Genomic DNA, 19323 nt, shown 5'->3' on the forward strand with positions numbered 1-19323 from the left:
GGCTAACCAAATTGTGATATATTTATTCTTATTGGCCTAATCCTGCTTTGCTACTAAAGGCCCATTTTTACCCCGGTCTAAGATTTGACAATAAATGAGGAATCATTGATCAGAGGTAGAACGGTTCAAATACATATTTAATTCTTAGAAATTAAATATGGAGACAGAGTACATACCATTACAAGATGTTGTTCTCACCACGGTGGATAAGTCTGTCTGTCTGTCTGAAGTAAGTTTTACCAAGACATTTCTTTTATCAACTTTAAACTCCTCCTACATGGCTCAGTGGGAGGATGACTGCCCCCCTCTCCTGCTGACCACCCTCTCAGGACAATAAAACTCCATGTTTATCTTACGCTGGAGCAGGAAGGGCAGACCCCACTCTGCTTTCCTCAGTAACCCCAACTAAGATATATTTTTAATTCTCAACAAAGTGAACTGCTGAATCTTGCCCCGTGCTGCTGACCCTAATGTGCTGTGCCATGCTTTTATGTAGCTGTTGTTAAGTTTCTCCAGTGTAGGAGTCTAAGCAATCCTCGCTGCATTGGACCGCATACACAACGCTGCTCAGCTGTGGTTTGAGTTTTTGTCTGAGAGTTATGTCCAGAAAAAACTCTCCTGAGTTCTTCTTAAACTTCTGACACATGTGGAATGACAATGTTTTTGTCTCTCACTGTTCTTTCCTCTGTGTTCAAAGCAGTGTTGTTTTCTCTGCCAGCTTTATTGACTGATTTGACAAGGGCCATTTTGGGTAACCACAAGCTTGCAGTGATTTCCTGACGTGCTTGTGTTCTTTTTGTTTCTCCTCTGTGGCAGAGGGAATTTTGTAACTCAGAGTTCTGGTAACAGAGAGCTTATGCTCCAGTGGGGGCGGGGGGCTCTGTGTGTGGCCTTAAACCTCAGTTTTGAGACTCCCATCTTCCTCAATGTGTACAACACAGTCCAGAAAAGGCAAAATGTTTTTCTCAAAATCCTCCCTGGTAAGCCTTATGTTACTGTCTACTGAATTGTTGTGGTTGGTGAAAGCCTCAACTTCTTTGGTTTTGGTTTTGACCCAAGTGATGTTCATGTATCTAAGCCAGTGAGTTGGTGGTGTTCCCTTGTAAGCACTGAGAGCCCTGCTCTTCACCTTCTCTATGTACAATTTGGGCACAATGGGTGACACTGGGGAGCCCATGGCACACCCATGTTTCTGTCAATAAAAGTTGTCTCTGTATTTGAAATATGTGGTTGAGAGACAGAGGTCCAACAAGTCACAAATCTGGTTTGGTGTTTAATTGTTTCTGACTTTTAACAGCCTAAGCCTGTCATTTTCTGGTCATAATGAAGCATAAACAGACACCCACTAAAGTGACTGCATTTATTAAAACCTATAGTCCATTAGAATATTAATCTAAAAAAAACATGGAATGTATGATATAAAAAGTGGGAACCAAAGTAGTGATCCTCCACTCTAACAACTGGAGGCCACTGTCCTGTGAGGAGAGATTGTGACTCATGTTTGAAACTCCAACTGTAGTTGCACTGAAGTCACAAAAATAAAATACTTCAGACTCAATCAAGACTTTTGTCCTAAAGACTTGAGTTGGACCCCTGTGGTCTTATGTACAAAGGACTTCTTCCTAGAAATGCTGATCATTGTAATGTATACCAGGGATTCCCAAAGTGTGGTGCACGCACCCCCAGGGGTGCGTGAGCTGCCACTAGGGGGTGCGCGAGCTGAAATCTGTAATGGCGGTTTGACAGTGTTTTTTCCCCACACCATAAAGACGTGTAAATAAACATTTCCTTTGTGAAAATTAAAATCAAAAACTGCTAATTTAATAAATAAATAAAATGTATTGACATAAAAATCTATGTATTTTCAAAAGTCTTGTTCTAGCCATTCATTTTAAGATGAAGTTATCTTCTTCTACGCATTGTGCTTCATCTGCGCACCTAGCTAGTGCCCTCTACTTCATTCATTCTCGCAAATATGGTCAATTGGCTGAAACCAGGGAATCGGAGGCAAATTGCAACGGATCTGGGAGAAGATAAATGTCTCTCCATCTCTCTCCTTGCTTCACGTCGTGTACGTCAGTAGAGGGAAAATTGAATTCCGGACGAAAGTTTTATTTACAAGATTAAATTGAGTGACACAGTCTCTCTTTCGATGGCGCAGCGCCTACAAACAGCGCTGCTCACGGGTGATGTGACTCTGAAGCTCTGCCAGCACTGACACACATGACTCGCCCACACCGCTGCAGCCTCTGCTGCTGCTGGGGGGGAGAAATTAGTGGTAGACGCAGATTCTTGACTATACTCACGCACAGAGCTGTAATACGTTTCATTGTGATTCAAACAGGTGCAGTTAATTTTAAAGATGCGGTTTTAGCTCCTATTCAGACAGGGACAAACCAGCGGTGGGGCTGAGGGGAGCTGAGGTGTGTTGCCATGGGTGTACCTACCTGTTGAATGTGACCGCTGTGAGAGTTTTTATTTCTCTGATTAATAACATGTTTATGGAGCACTCTGTTATTGTTACTCTGGTCTGCTCTACCAAAATTATCTCTTTCTCTCGCTCTCGCTCGGGAGCTCGTCATTGGATACAAATCAAATTAAAGTTCTTCGTGTTTGTATTTTGCAACATAAATTTTTAGTAAGTCTCAGATTAAGAAGCCGGTGCACCAGATAAAGTGAGAACACACACAGGTAGAACATCAGAGTTTAGTCCGTGAATGCACCAGGATGGCTGTTTCAGAGATGTTTTAGGTTGTGGAGAAGTGGCCGATCTGAGCGTCTCTTTCTTTCTCTCTCGCTCTAGGCTGAGCCACTGATGCACCTGAAAATCCTCAGGATTCTGTTGTGGATGTTGCAACTTTATTGCAGTTTAATTCAAATGATGTTCTTATTTTATACTTTTGTTATGATGGTTGTATTGATGTAACTGCAACAGATTATTTTCTTTTTTTTCCGGGGGGGTGGGGGGGGGGGCAAACCAGTTGGGACACTGAAGGGGGTGCGAGGCTAAAAAAGTTTGGTAACCCCTGATGCATACCAATTCGTTGTAATGACGTGAATATGCCTTTCATACCGCAGTTTGAAAGTCTGTCCACACACACGCACACATCTTTAAGGAGAGTCAGGATGTTACATAAAAAAAATTACCAAGTCAGTCATTGACACGGAACCTGCTCTTATTTTATTCCCAACAAACTATTATAATTAGAACAATTATAATTAATTATGATAGTATAGTGCAGTCCGGAGTTGAGCAGGATTATAGCAATATGAGTGCAGTTTTAGCATTGATTACATTTGGAAATCGGCTCCTTGCTGCAAATGAAAGCCACAGTTTAGGGGACCTTTATGTATCTGAACAACATGGACAGTGCTGTCCCATGGGACAGAATCGGGATGGCTCAGGGATGACTGTAAAATACACAACCTGTCGGACAGCTCTTACTAACTAGCTTTGGTTGCATAGACAACAGCATAGTTAAAACTTGAGCCAGCAACACACGGTTTCTCCTGATAACCCTCTAAAATGCTTTGGCCAGTTCAAAAATAATTGCCCTCGGTAATCTCAACCGACCAATAAGCTACTCATCATCATGTGCCATCAGGTCAGTCCAATCTCTGAAACTACACTCCCTCAGCATTCTTCCATCGGCGATGTGCACCAACAGTACCAACGCTGCCATCTTTACCCAAGTATTGGTGCACATGTGCGATTGTCTCTACTTTAAAAATCGTCACAACTGAACGCCTGAATCAAATGGCTGTACTACCTCACTACCAAGCAGTCATACCCAGAGCAGCTGTCATTCCATATGTTGTGGGAGGTTCAGAAAAGCGGAGATGTTTATTTTCTTTTTTTTTTTTTGTAGATATGTTTATTGATTTTTTTGTTTATTTAACAACAACAACAACAAAAAACACAAACCAAAAGCTCAGCAGTGCAGTCCAGAGATGAAAGGAAATACAAGATGGGGGGCATACATACTTCCATCATTGTATAGTACACATCTAAACATTCATGAATGCTCGAGACAGGATGGTAGACACGTGTCCTTCAGCATAGTCCAGGAAGGGCTTCCATATGCGTCTAAAAATGTCAGTCTTAGAGTGGACGAGGCATGTTAGAAAGTCTAGAGGAATATATTCCAAAACGAGCTTCTTCCACCCAAAAATTGTAGGAGATTTATTAGAAATCCATTGTAATAAAATATTCTTTCGGGCACAGAAAATTAGAACATTGTACAACTTACTCTTATTTTGGTTTTGGATATGTTTATTTGGTAGACCAAGGAGAAGAGACATTGGATCGAGATCAATGTTAGTTTTGAAAATGTTCCTAATCTCAGCCAGAATAGATTTCCAGTATATCTGGATCTTGGGACATGCCCAAAGACAGTGTGTAAGGCTGCCTTCATCTATTTTGCATTTTGGGCACAATGAAGAGGACCCCGGTTTAAATTTAGACACCCTGTTTGGGGCCAAGTGAGCTCTATGTATTAATTTAAGTTGCAATGCCCAGGAGCGATTACAAATAGTATTTTTTTTGGCAGAATTCCAAATACTGCTCCACATTTCATCAGTGATCTCAATATTCAGCTCTTCTCCCCAGGCCTGGGCCAGAGTTGGTATGTGACATTTATAGCATTTTAATGTTTTGTAGCACATGCTGAGTGACACTTCACGAGTTCCGAAGAACAATTTTTCGATGCCCACAATCTCAGTGTCCCTGATTAGAGTTGTTTCTTTTTTAATAAAGTCTCTCAGCTGGAAGAAACGGAAGAGGTTATTTTTCCCTACTCCAAAGGCTTCCATAACTTGATCAAAAGACATGAGGATCCCCTCCTTAAAAAGACAGCCCAGAGAGGAAACACCCTTAGCCACCCATTCCCCAAAACCTGCATCTAACATACCCGGAAGAAAGTCAGGGTTCTGGACAAAGGGTGTAAATGGGGATGTCTTCCCAGTTCTTCCCTCGATGTGTTGAACCGCCCTCCAGGCCTTGACTGTATTCACAGTGATTGGATTGTAACAGTATTTGTTTATTGTTTTTATATTTTTCAAAAAAAGCAGGCTTTTAAGAGGACAGTCACATAACGAGGCTTCGATATCCAGCCACACTGTGGATGAGTTTCCAGATACCCACTCTCGGGCATATAAAATAAGAGAACTCAATTGGTATTTTCTGAGGTCTGGAAGATCTAAGCCGCCCATGTTTCTTGGTAGCTGTAGTGTTGACATTTTTATGAATGCCCTTCTTTTGGCCCAGATAAAGGAACCAAACCAACTCTTTAATTTTTGGATCCATCTCTGAGTAAACAGAATAGGAATCATCCTAATTGGGTACAACAAGCGAGGGAGAATGTTCATCTTAAGAAGCGAGATTCTGCCCAACCAAGATATGGGAAGATAATTCCAGCGTTCAAGGTCTAGCTTAATTTTTTCAAATAATGGGACAAAGTTTGTTTTGAACATCTGATCGAAAAGAGGTGTGACGAATATGCCAAGATATTTAAATCCTGCCGGGGACCACTTAAAGGGGGAATTAGGGATATAGAGTTGTTTACCCAAGGGCATGGCCTCGGATTTGGAGAAGTTTATTTTGTATCCCGAGAATGACCCGAACTGATTAATGACTGCAATAACTCTTTCGACTGAAGTGGTAGGTCTAGAGAGAAACAACAGAACATCATCGGCATATAAAGATATTTTATGGGTCCCCCGATCAGTGCTGATACCGAATACAGTGGGGTCACTACGGATTGCTTCAGCCAGCGGTTCGATTGCAAGAGTGAATAAAAGAGGTGAAAGGGGGCAGCCCTGCCTGTTTCCCCTTCCCACCTCAAAATTTCTAGACCTAACCCCATTTGTAATAACTGCAGCTAAGGGACGACTGTAGAGGACTTTAATCCAGCTGATAAAGTTGGGGCCCAGTCCAAATTGATGCAGAGTATGAAAGAGATATGACCATTCCACGCGGTCAAACGCTTTCTCTGCGTCTAAGGACACTACAAGACCATCCACTGCCCGCCGACGACACAGCTGAATCACATTCAAAAGACGTCTGAGGTTATTGCTGGAATTACGACCCTTGATAAAACCCATTTGATCTATCCCTATCAAAAGGGGTAGAATGTTTTCCAAGCGTATTGCTAGAATTTTGGACAGTATTTTCGAATCTACATTAAGTAATGAAATCGGTCTGTAAGAGCCACAGTTTTCTGGAGGTTTTGATTTCTTAAGAATTAAGGATATATTTGCTTCCCGGAGGGAAGGGGGAAGGACACCGTTACCAAATGAGTCATTCAGCATGGATAGATAGGGCTTTAACAGCAGGTCCATAAATGTTTTGTAGAATTCCGAAGTGAGGCCATCCGGGCCCGGTGCCTTCCCTCCCTGTAGGGATCTGATGGCTCTTTCCACCTCCGCCTCCGATATTTCTGCATTTAGATCTTTTTTTCTGTCCTCTGGCAAATTGGACAGCTTAATTTTTGAGAAAAATGTTTCCATTAAAGATTGAGAATTGTCACATTGTTCAGATTGGTACAAATTTTTGTAAAATTCACAGAAAGCTGCGTTTATTTTCTCTGGGTCTGTAGAACATAAACCCCTCTGGTCAGAAATTGAAGCAGTTGTTTGGGAAGTCTTCCGTGTTTTCGCAAGATAGGAAAGGTATCTTCCTGGTTTATCCCCGTATTCAAACAATTTTTGTTTAGCAAATTTGAATTTGTCTGTAGCGTTCTGCGTCAGTAATGTATTCAGTGAGCACCGGATAGCATTGAGCTCCCCCAACTTAGATCGCGAAGGTTTTTTTATATATTCTTCTTCCGCGAGTCTAAGCTTTCTTTCTAAAATGTTTTGTTGTTCTGCAATTCTTCGTTTTTTGCTACATGTATATGATATTATTAATCCTCTACTAAATGCCTTAGCTGTGTCCCAGAGCAAGGAGGGGCTGCTAGCGGAAGGAGAATTGACAGCGAGGAATTGTTTGAATTCTGTTCTAAAATACTCCACAAATTTTCCATCTTTTAAAATTAAAGGATTTATTCTCCAATGATTTGATTGAACCCTAGCATTTTTAAAGGTATAATTTAGATACACTGCAGCATTGTCAGATATAACAATGTGCCCTATTTCGCAGGAAGCAACTTGTCTTAAAATAGTTTTAGGGAGAAAAAAATAATCAATACGTGTGTGGCATTTGTGGGGGTTGGAGTAGAAAGTATATTCCTTTCCAGTTGGGTGGAGTTTTCTCCATACATCAACAAACCCCGCCTCCTCAAAAATTTCCCTGAAATGGGAAGGGGGCTAATGGGGAGCCTATCAATCAGTGAATTCTTAAGACAATTAAAATCACCTCCCACAATAACATTTTCAAGAGAGAGCCCTGCAAGTTTTGCCATTATTCCCGTTAAGAAGTTAATAGGGTGGCCCGGTGGAAAATAAAAATTCAATATGGCAAATTCTTCCCCATTTATCATTGCTCTGATAAGTACGTACCTCCCACTTGTGTCTTTAATACATTCTATGACTTTAAAGGGCACTGATTTTTTAATAAGAATTGCAACTCCTCTACTTCGGCTCGTAAAGGAGGAGAAAAAAACATGTTCAAAACCGCATTGTTGCAATTTTAAATGTTCGGAGTCATTTAAATGTGTCTCCTGCAGCAGCGCTATATCTACATTTTCCTTCTTAAGGGCTAAAAGGACCTTCTTTCTTTTAATTGGTGAGTGACTTCCCTTAATGTTCCATGTACATATTCTTAGCATTTATAATCCAGAGTCATAATGCAATGCCACCCAAATAATGATTACATACAAGGACTGCAATCTGCTGAGCTGAACAGGAACCAACCAAAACCAACAAATTAGAACCAAAATAAAACAGAAAAATGAGCATTCCGGGCGCGCTTTCCCCCTAAACCTGCAGGGGGCCATCCCTTCCTTAACCAAGTACGTGTGTTTCATCTCCCTGGTGAAAACACATATAAGTACACAAACCCAACAGAGAAAGTCCATCACATATCAATCGTTGCCGCGCACCACTAAACATCTCAAGAAAATACAACTGAGCAGATCAGATTGAAATGAGTCATAATAACAATTACTCACATCACTTATCCGTATGCGTGAAGAGGGGAACAAAAAGAATCGGAACATACAGTACTTAGAAATCAGAGCTCCGACACCGTCCGGTCCAGAGCGTTTGCCTCCATGATCTTCCGCTGGCGTTATTTCAGCCTAAGCTGTCCACAAACTCCATTGCTTTTTCCGGCAAGACAAAAATCTTTGCTTCCCCATTGCGTACGATCCTCAATCTGGCCGGGTAAAGAAGGGAGTACTGGATGCCTGCCTCCCGCAACCGTCGCTTTACCGCATCAAATCCTTTCCGCCTGCGCATGGTGTCTGCCGAGAAATCCTGGAAGAACATGATCTTAGAGTTCTGATACATCAGGGGCTGGTCTCCGCTCCCCGCACGCCGTGCGGCTTCGAGAACCTGCTGTTGATCTCGGTAGTTATGAAATCTGATCAGCACCGGTCTTGGTCTCTGTGTAGGTCCGGGCTGTGGAGCCAGTGTGCGGTGCACCCTCTCGAGCTTGATCCGGCCGTTCTTGGTTTCGATTTGTAGAAATTCGGGCAGCCATTTTTCAAAAAATTTTAGGGCTCCAGGGCCAGCTTCTATGCCCTCTTTTAAACCAAGCACCCGAATGTTCTTTCTCCTGCCTCTGTTTTCAATATCATCAATTCGTTGTGCCATAGTGAGGGCCTCTTTCTCCAACTTTTTTATGCGGGCCGTAGCCTGATCCAGGGCGTCCTCCTGAGCTGCAATCCTGTCCTCCGCATCTGTAGTGCGTCGGGCCAGCTCCTTTATCTCCGTGGCCTGGCTCTTAAGCATTTCAGTCAAAGTGTCTACTTTCTGGGAAATAACTAATGAAATGTTCCCAGTGATTTCCTCAATAACTTGGCGGAGAGCAGGATCGAGTGTGGTGGCCCCACCAGCCGCTGGCAGCTTAGCAGCTAGCTCCGTGTTAGCCATGTTACCTGTATCAGCCAGTTGAGACTCTACTTCGCAGGTTTTGTTAGTTTTCTTTAGGATTTTGGGCGGCATTGTGCTGGAGTGAGTCGGAAGAGCGTTTATCAGCGTTGTATTACCACGTTTAGTTGGATAGTCGTAGTAAGAGGGTGGTATTCTGCTCAGATATAGAATATATGGTGCGCAGCTCAACGAAGTCGACCGCTTGCTACGCCGCCATCTTCCGGAACCCAGATGTTTATTTTCTAAACATGACATCACTGGGGCTTTCAAACCACAAAATACACTATGGCAATAACTGGTTCACCCCAACCATCCGGTCTCCCAGCGCAAACAGAGCAATGTTATGCACACTGTTATGTGCCAGGAGGAATGTGACCAGTTACAAATCGGACAAACAAAGCAGCCACTTGCATTAGGATGGCCCAGCACAGAGGATCAGGCAAAGATTCTGTAATTTGCACCCATCTGGAGGCCAGCAGTTACTCTTTCAAGGATGAAGATGTTTTCATCTTGGATAAGGAAGAACATTGGAATAAAGGGAGCCATTTTTTTGAAGAGAAACCACCCTTCGTTAAACAGGGCTGGAGGTCTCTGGGTCCATTTGCTCCCCTCTTACAATTCTGGTATTGCAAGTATGAATCTGCCCCCTGGGAACAATACTCCACTATGCGGAGGTACTCCTCATAAGGCTGAGTTTACCTTTAACTCCTCAGACCAAAGAAGTCTCTTGAAGAGACGACACATTTCAACAAAGGAGAACCTGTCCATAGGACCTACTCCCTTTATTTTTTACCTGGATTACTGAGATGCATCAGGACATCGCAATTATGAGTTGAGATGAACTATTAAAACTTGCCCAATAGCAAGAAAATCTTGAAAACCTGTGTCCTTTGTTTACATGTATGCTCTGTGCTAATTTGCAACCTCTACATCCTGTATATTACAGCCATGTGTAACATCAACCTCTGACAAAATTACACTTTTGGAAACATGACTAATGACTTAAGACATGTATTTGCCCCTCAGTGCCATGAGGCTTCACTTGGATTTGAGATGTATTCCTGCAAGTTTTAGATTGTCCAATTTTTGACACCATATTCAAATAGTTAAATTAGTATGTCATAAACTGCCGTTGACCCTTTTATTTAAAATAGGAGGGCTGCAGCTTAGAAGCATCCAAATATGCTGCCTAGTGGCATCCGAATATCAGAGCTGGGTCAACATTCTTTAAAGAAGCTTATGTAGAGAGGAAATAAATATTTCTTGTCCACAACCTTGCAGCACACAAAAACTAACTTTTGCATGCAGTTTCAAGTTGTAATAAAAAGTGGTGTGTTAATGCAAAATAACTATGCAAGATTTTTGAATGGATGCTTTTTATTAAGATGTGAAAAAACCCAATGTAGTAAAAAAGTGATATGTTATGTATACCTTGTAGGCATTCGGTTTCATTGTACTTAATTAGCTATTAACATACATTTTAACCAAAGGTGTATCATCTTGCTTCAGTAAAAGAAGTAAACAATGTTGCCTCTCTGTTAAATATTTCCTCTCTCTTTCACCCTGCACAGGACAGTCCACTGATTCTTCAATCAGACAGAAATGTGACCATCAATGCTAGAAATGATCAGGGACAACTTACTGGTCAGCTCACAGTGGGTAAGGTACACACATCACACACAAAGACATTCTATACATGATATTTTCCCTCTAAACAAAGTTCATCTCAGCTTTTTTTATATTAAGATATATAGCATTTTTTTACTTAAAACATAAATGCTTTTGTCTTCATTTAGATTACCAGGTTGAAAACTGTTTTTATTAGCCAACCTGCTCACTGGGGCTCACAGTCCTGTCATGCGTGCGTGTGTGTGAGTCTGTCTGTCTATCTATATGTATTTCCTAAAGCAACAGTTTTTATAACTTCATTCAAATTCTGAAGTTTACATAAACTTCCTTAGTAACAGCTCCTTAGTAATTGACTGTATTACTTAATTCAAATGTTATGGGTGTGAGAGTAAGATCTGTCAGGCTCTCTTTGGCATTAAGACAGCAATTCTTAATGCTACACTTGCCAAATAGGACACAAAAAAGTGTATCTTCCACCGCCCAACAGTGTCATCGGTCTGGGTCCAAAGTTCCCCTACCAAAGCATAAACACTTGGGAAGGCCTCTGTTTGCCTTTTCAATTTGTGGAATGGTTTTCCAGAACTTCCTTTAGGCCAGTTGAAACTATCTCTCCATAGTCTCTCTGAAGCTTCCACAACCACAGAAGTTGCAGTCCTTCTGGCCGCCCAGTACTTGTCAGTTTCTTCAGGCGTCCCTAAGGACAACCCAGCTCTAAAGGCCTCCTTCCTATGCTTGACGGTTTCAATCAGCACTGGGGTCCACCAGTGGGTCCTCTCGTTGACAGACACTAATGACCTTCAGGTCACTTCTGAAAGCTACATCTGCAATGGGAGTCCTGAATGACTTAAAACATAAAAGGTTTAGCTAGATTATATTTCACATGTCAGATAGTAAATAAATGTGGTAATATGTCTTTGTTTACAGTGCTTACAGTGCCTTGTTTACGGTTCATCTGGTTTCAATTCAAACAGAAATTGAATTTTTTCATTTTCATTTTTCTTTCCAGCCTTGGCTGTTGCCTGTATGAGCTTTAGATGTGAAAATGTGCTCATGTGGCTGGTGGTCTAAATGAACAGTAGTTGATGCTGATCAGTGTTAGGTTCTGTTTGCCAAACATCACTGAACCAATAGCACTGTTCACTGAGACAGTGATTATATGTAGAACCATTTGCAGTAATTCTCCTGGACACTAATTTCAGTGTACCACCACCCACTGAAATCCAGAGTTAGCGTCAAGGTTTAGTTTGGACCTGCTCTAAATTTTCCACATTGGACTTGTTGAATATGTAAGGGGGATTACTATAAATAAATAATCATGTCAGAAATTTTCTTGGATAGATGGTTTTTTTTTTTCTGTTATTTTAGTGATATATTTCTTTGCTTAAACCAGGCTCAAGATGTGGCTCACACACATATAAAATATTGCAGTAATGTATAGTTAGTTACAATTACAGTCTGACAGGTCGACAAAAATAACATAAATAGATGTTCAATTTCTGGGGTCTAGGCTACCACTTTTAGCGCCTTTATACGAATAAATTTTCTTTCTTACGGTCCAAAGTTTTGAAATCCCTTATAGCTCACCTCTCACTGTTAAAGTCAGTAAAGCCTCTTCCCTCAGCAAGAAAAGTATTCCAAGTCTTATGTGTGCCTTATGCATTTTGTGTCTAGTATGTATGCTTACTTTGCAGCCACGAGAACAAGTCTGTTTTAAAAGTAGAGGTCCTGAAAGCCCAATGCAGTTGATGGTGTTTCTTTAGTCAAGCATACTATACCATTTTAACTATAACAAAATTATATTTAATTTATATTTGCAAAGAAGTAAAGTGTTTACAGAAATTCTAATGCTTTCACTCACATAACCCTCCTTCTGCCTACATTTCAGTTAAAACTTTAGATGAAGTGAGCATGCAAGTAACATTTTTTACCAATAGCAAGCTGTAATATGCAAACATAGTCAAACCTAAGCACTGTGAAGATTTCAGTAACTGGCTGACTGTATAAAATGGGACAAGATGAATCCTCTTGTGCAATATCATCTTTCAGGCACCAGAAATCCTTTTGGCTTCTTGATCTCATCCTGCTGCTCCCCCCCTGTTGCTTCTGTGCTGACTCAGCTCCAGAATTAAGAAACACACTCAAATACAGGAACAAATGCACATGTTCACCCTCACCATCAATTCAAAACTCCTCAAAGGAAGGGTTTCCTTTCTCTTACCCAGAAACTTTACACACTTGAAGGAGAATAGTTTCACCTTATTAACATTCATGACTCAAAACACATAAGGGGACCTGCTTCATTTAGCTTGTACATGAGCTACAATGGATAGATTAAATGACTGGCAGTGAATCATGTGTGGACATTGCTAAAACAGTGGACAGTACTACATGTGTGAATATTTGTTGTCTGAGCTACACTTCAGGAAGTGCTAACAAGGGTGGTAGCCTAGGCGCAAGATTTTGGGAGCTACAATTTATCTTATTGTTTAATGTTTTGCACAAACTGTGTATGATTCAATGTCGAATTTAAGCCCATATCACTGTGAAGATTTTAATTAGCTGTTTTTTCTTTAGGCAGCAAGTGTGAAACTCGGGTTAGCGTTCTACAAATTATGATGCTAGAAACACAAACCCACCCATCGATCCCTAGCATTTCAAGTGTTGCAACAGTGGATTTTAAGAGCCTTGCTTTTGAGATTTTTAAAGGACTATTACATCACCACATACATGCCTGTAATGGTTACAATAACACTTCATTTGTCTTATGATGAGTAAGACATGTTTTGAAAGGATGTGTATAAAGTAAAAATTATATTCAATTACATTTTATTTATATAGCACCAAGTACAAGAACAAGTACAGACACAAGTCCATTATCTGAGGTCATCAGAATATCATTAGTTAAATTACCATTAAAAATGGCAAATATTAGGTTTATAAAAAAAACAGCTGTGTGCAAGGCAAAACAACTTTAAAGTTAATGTTCATCTAACTATCAATCTATTGCAATTTCTAGATCTGGCACAGGGGCTTGTGTCCTCCCAAATAAGGCTCAGCTGTTTCTCCTAATATAACTTAAACTTTTGTAAACTTAACATTGTCAAGATGGCAAAGGGTGAGTTCTGTGCCGCCACGCTCTTTATCTTTTAGTGCTTTATTCTTTTTTGTACATTTTGTGACACCAATAGTCACCTACAGTTGGACTGAACTACAGACAACCATAAACAGATTATTTCAAAGCCACAGGAATACTGTTTTGAATTGTTTGAAACAAGATAAATAAATTAAATTCATTTCTGTTGTATTGTAAAACCAAAGCACAATCATTGTGCCAATATTTGCCCCATTTCAACAAATGAGATATCATGTTGTATCATTTAAAGAGCTCTGTTTGTTAAACCAAAAAGATTTAGCACTTAAAGTAGTTGAATTGAATTTTTTTCAAGTGCCTACAATGTTATTATAAATTATTTTAAACATTTGCTTTAGAATTTTGCATTTTTTTCTCAGAATGTTCCCCAAAACTCAAAAACATTAAACATAAAGTGAAGCTACACTGGTATTAAACAACAAAAAAGATACAAATGCAAAAGGAGCATAATACAACAAACAGGAATCCCACAAAATAACAAGGAACACCTAGTACCACTATGTTTACTGAGGTGGATGATAATAAAAAGCAAGTAAGCATGGAAATTAGACACTTGAAAGGAACTGCAGGAAAAGCAAGACTGAGAGCATAAAGAGGAAGCTCTACAAAACGCAGCAGGTGATGAACAACACCCAAAAATCAACACAACCAGATAACACAAACCCAAGAATGACACATTAAAACATCACAATGAAAAAAAAACGGACTTGACTCAAAAAACCCACAGGGCCATCACACCTTGAGAAGAAAGAAGAAGGCAAAAGAAAAGCATCTGTTATTTGGGTCCTTTCAAAGTGAACAACAGCCAGCTTGTCTATGATGCAACAGCAGGAAACAAGAGGGTCACTGCATCATTTGAAGTGTTGTTACCTGGTAAAGATTGGAACAGGCCCTCTGCTGTACCACACCCTTCAGTCACCTTAAGGTGCTTTTCAGACATCTTTAAAAAATAACAAATGAGGACAGAGATATAAAATAAAAGAAATACTGGAGACAATGGACAAAACTGCAACATAAAGCACTTTTCAACTCAAGCTATGAATTTGCCACAGGTGGAAAAGCACGATTCATGTGCCAAGGACAGAAATTATTTATTTGGGGTTGATTACAGCCATTAATAAAGTAAGGGAGGGGAGAATAAGACGGGGAGAAAGATGAATGAGCATCATTTTTTATCTTCATTAATCAGCAACATCTCTCTGGTGTTAGGGGTGTGGGATGTGGGAAAGATGAAAAGGTGGAAACGTTAATGACGAGACACCCAAAGTTTTAAGTCGGAAGACAGACAAACAGTGAAGCTTGGCTTCATCAAAGGTGGTCATATTCAAAGCTTGAGGCTTATTGCAAGAAAAATACTTTTTTTTTATAAGAGTCTCGCCACTTTTATCATCTTAAGCTGTTGCTGCTCAAATGAAGAACAACTTTATATTTGAATTTATGGATGTTATTTTAGAGATCTTGTTGATTACAATCATTTGTTTCCCTACATACATTTTTATGTAACTCTTGTTCTTTTGTTTTGATTGTTTGTGAGTCAATGAAGGTTTTACGGTTGCCCCAACAAGTTTCATCAATTCGTTTTTTTTAAATTTAAAAATATGTTAAAAACTGTCATTTGGTCTTTCAATATTAGTTAATTTCTCAGTGTTCTTTAATGTGGTTATGTCATGCCTATTTTCATTCCTCTGTGATTAGCTTCTTACTTATCCTTGTGTTATTTGTGCATATTTGTTTATTCTCTAGTTTTAGACTTGTTTCACTTTTGTGTCTTGTTCAGTTTTGTGATGTCTACGTCCTAGTCCACATGTAGCAAGATATCTGGGGAAATAAATACGTTTTTATGCATTTTGACATTTCATCTACACGTAAACTCAATTTTACATCACTAAAAACGATTATTTCTGAAAACTCTGGCAAAAATGGAGATTTCTAAAAACACGACAAAACAGTTTTAGAGTCTGGTGCATAACAGTCTGCAACAAAAACTGCGGTGCTGACGTTACATGTGCGACCATTGTTATAGACTTAGTCATGCAGTGATGACGAATTAATGTTACCAAAGGCTATTTTTTATGTTGATGTTGTGATTGACTGTTTAAAACATGTTTCAAATCAATGTTAAACTGGACAATTTCACTACTACAACATTCGGCATCTCCGATCAGATTTATTTCCAACTGACGTTATACCAACAACCACATAGCATTATTTCTGTGTTGTAACAACGCTTGTTGGCAGGAAATATTTTACTGTTGGAAAGTCCACTAACATTTTCTTTAAATGGTGCCATGTTTGTGAAAAACACATACTGTTGCAAAGTGTTGTGGGAAAAAAAAAATGCTCATGTCAAACTGAGGAACCTTAATGTAAAATAAATATGGCAGTGTTCATCAAGTTTGAAAGTTCAGTTTACACAGGTCTACCTATTTCAAATTAAAACAAGCATGAAAATCGAAATATGCAGACTTGTAAAACCTGTACGAAATGAAAAAAAATCAGTGCCCATATTCACAAAGACTCTCAGAGTCCTCTCTGAAAACTCCTATCTTAGCCTAAAAATTTCTACCTCGGAGTCTTAAGTTTAAGTGATTCAGAGCGCTGCTGAGAGCGACTCTGAGGAAGGAGATGATAGAAATGTTTATCTTAGTGAGGAGGTGTGGTTGACCCCGATGCGAGGGGTGATGCTGTCTTTCAAGAGCTGTGATTGGTTGATGGTAAAAGATAAAAACAACACAAATATGAACCTAAAAATCAAGGGAGAGAAATTAACTGATTAGACTGGATTAGGAAATATGTGTCAGGATAATCACATTTAGCAAAGTTAATTGATTGTCAAACAGCATCAAAATGTTTGAACACGCTTTATGTACATCCTCATCATTATTATGGTATGCTTATATATTTTTATTCATTTAACCACCTTATCTATTTGATATTAATGCAAGACCAGCATAAAATGAAGAAAAACTGAAGAAAAAACGATCTGGACAGCAGCTCTGCCAGGCAAACAGATTACAGCTCTAGGAGGAGAACAGAGGAGTGTTGAAAGGTAAACTGGTCCATGGGTCACAGAACAAATACACAAACATTGAAGCGTATTGCCGCAGATCAATGCATCTTTGCATGTATTGGTGCTTTTATGCACCAGCCTGGAAAATGAGAAGCGCTGCAGCAATCCAAAGCAAGGAGATGGAATCCCACAAGGAACTTATAGATGACTATTTAGGCTACTGACATTATCATCCAATACAGAAAACACTTTCTCACCTCTTCTACATATACTCTTTTACATAATTTCTCCACTTTTTATTCATCCAATATTTTCACATTTATTTCTGCTCCATAAAATCACGTCACTAGAGCAGCGCATTTAACCCGTCAGGCCGCTGAAACTAATTAATTTTCGTCTAAGGGGATGATAGAGTTTATATTATCTACATACTATTAGTAATTGTATGATTATTTAAAAAGTTTATGTGTTCATTTTCTTCACTGGATCAGCCAATCAGCTCTATGTTTCCACCATCTTCCCTACTTAAGACACTGTTAGGTTTGCTTAATGTCCTCCTCACCACTCGTAACAATTTTTTTACTTTATGAGCTCTGTTAAGGCCTGAGATCCTTTGTGAATAACATTTATCTTATTGTGGTAAAATTCTATGAAAAATCTTAGAATCAAGGAAATTCTAAAAAGATGTCATAAAATGACGTCACTAAGAGCTACTTTTAGTCTTTGTGCATACGGGCACAGATGAATACATCAGAGAACTGTTCACTAGAAACATAGACAAAAGGATAAGCATGGAGATGAATAAATAAAATCTGCCTGTACAAAAGTAGAGAAGCTTTATTTTTTTCCATTTGCAAACATTTGTTCCAATCTCAGGCTTTTGTTTTGGACAATTCTCACATTGATATTTTTTGTTACCACGGTTGCCTGTTTTAGCAGATGGCACGAATGTTTCTGACACTCATTCATTAATGTTAACATATTCTGGTGTTTTCTCAACCACTAAAAACTGTCAGCTCTGGTTGTGTTTAAAGCTGAATATGTGGTTAGAGGCAAGCCTGGGCCTTCTGCATTTTCATGTAAAATGCAAAAGATTTGAAATGTTTCTCAGGTTGCAAAAAGAAATACTGCACCATGTTGGAATGACAGTACTGCCTCGTTTTCTGTAAATTTTTTAAAATGGTCCCTCACTTCCTACCTGAATTTGTGTTTAGTGAAATTGATAAATTAATTTCCTCATTCATGTGGAACAAATCTGTACCACGAATGAAAGAAAGGTTTCTGAGGAAGCCAAAAGCAACAGGGGGTCTAGGCCTGCCAAGTTTTATAAATTACTACTGGGCCGCAAACGTCAGCAAACTAATGTTTTGGATATCCTTCTGGAAGACAAATCAGGGACCTTTATGGGCTAGTATGGAGATAGACAGTGATTCAGTAACCCCCCTTATTTCACTACTGAGTTCATCAATGGCTACAGTCCAGTGCCCCTCGATTCTCAATCCTGCTATATGACATTCTCTGAAAATTCGGTCCCAATTTAGGAGACATTTTGACAATTATTTTTTGATGTGTTACAGAAATGCTATGATATTCCAAAAACCCACTTCTTTAGATTTCTGCAACTTAGACATTTTTTTGTCAAACATTTTGCGCTTCCATCATCTGCAGTGACAAAATTAACAGATGATATACTTGCTCTGAATCTCTTTGCAAAGAGAAATATTGAAAAAATATATGTTGTTATTAGAAAATTAATCCCTTGTAACGGGAGAAGACAAGAATAGTTTGGGAACAAGACTTGGGTGTGAAATTACCTTGGGAGTTCTGGCAGTACTGTCTAGAAAGTATCCACACATCCTCTATTTGCATTAGACAATGTCTAATGCAACTCAAAGTTTTACATCATCTGGATTACTCAAGTGATAAACTCGCTAGAATATATATCAGCGTGGACCCTGCATTAAATGAGCTGTCATACAGGCCGAGCCATCTTAGGTCATATGTTTTGGAGTTGTCATCTACAAAACAGTTTCTGGGGAAATGTTTTCAAGGTCATTTCACACATGTACGGGAGAACATTAACACTTTCCCCCCCATGTAAGCGTCTTTGGGATCTCCCCTTTAGAAGTCAATGTTACTAGATCACAAGCCAAAGCAATAGCATTCACTTTATTATTGGCTCACAGACTCATTCTTCTCCAGTAAAAGTCTAACAAACCTCCTACTTTTGAGAGTTGGTATTATCCATGCTACAGTTGGAAAAAATATGGTACAACAGAATGGGAAGCGATGAGAAATGTGCAGAGACATGGTCGTCATTTACTGAGTCTGTAAAGAACAGGAATTTTTATTAAAGCTAGAGAAACATCTTGATGATCACTTAGTAGCCCTGACTTCCATGTGCATGCGGGTAATATGGCGGATCCCCTCCCCCTTCCCACACACACACACACACACACGCTTTTGTTTATTCATAAGATAGGCTTTATTGATCTCACAG

The 19323-nt window shown here is 39.5% G+C and overlaps 1 protein-coding gene across 1 annotated transcript in view; it reads left to right on the forward strand.

Annotated features, from left to right (window-relative positions):
• The window catches only part of LOC105934256 (zeta-sarcoglycan), a 423091-nt gene that overhangs the window by 312404 nt on the left and 91364 nt on the right, over window positions 1–19323 (forward strand). The window contains exon 4 of the mRNA XM_036134093.1: window positions 10605–10692. Coding sequence (XP_035989986.1) covers window positions 10605–10692 — 88 coding nt within the window. The remainder of the gene's footprint in view (window positions 1–10604; window positions 10693–19323) is intronic.

This window comes from Fundulus heteroclitus, unplaced genomic scaffold (genome assembly GCF_011125445.2).
Source record: "Fundulus heteroclitus isolate FHET01 unplaced genomic scaffold, MU-UCD_Fhet_4.1 scaffold_74, whole genome shotgun sequence".
In the NCBI taxonomy this organism is placed as follows: domain Eukaryota; kingdom Metazoa; phylum Chordata; class Actinopteri; order Cyprinodontiformes; family Fundulidae; genus Fundulus; species Fundulus heteroclitus.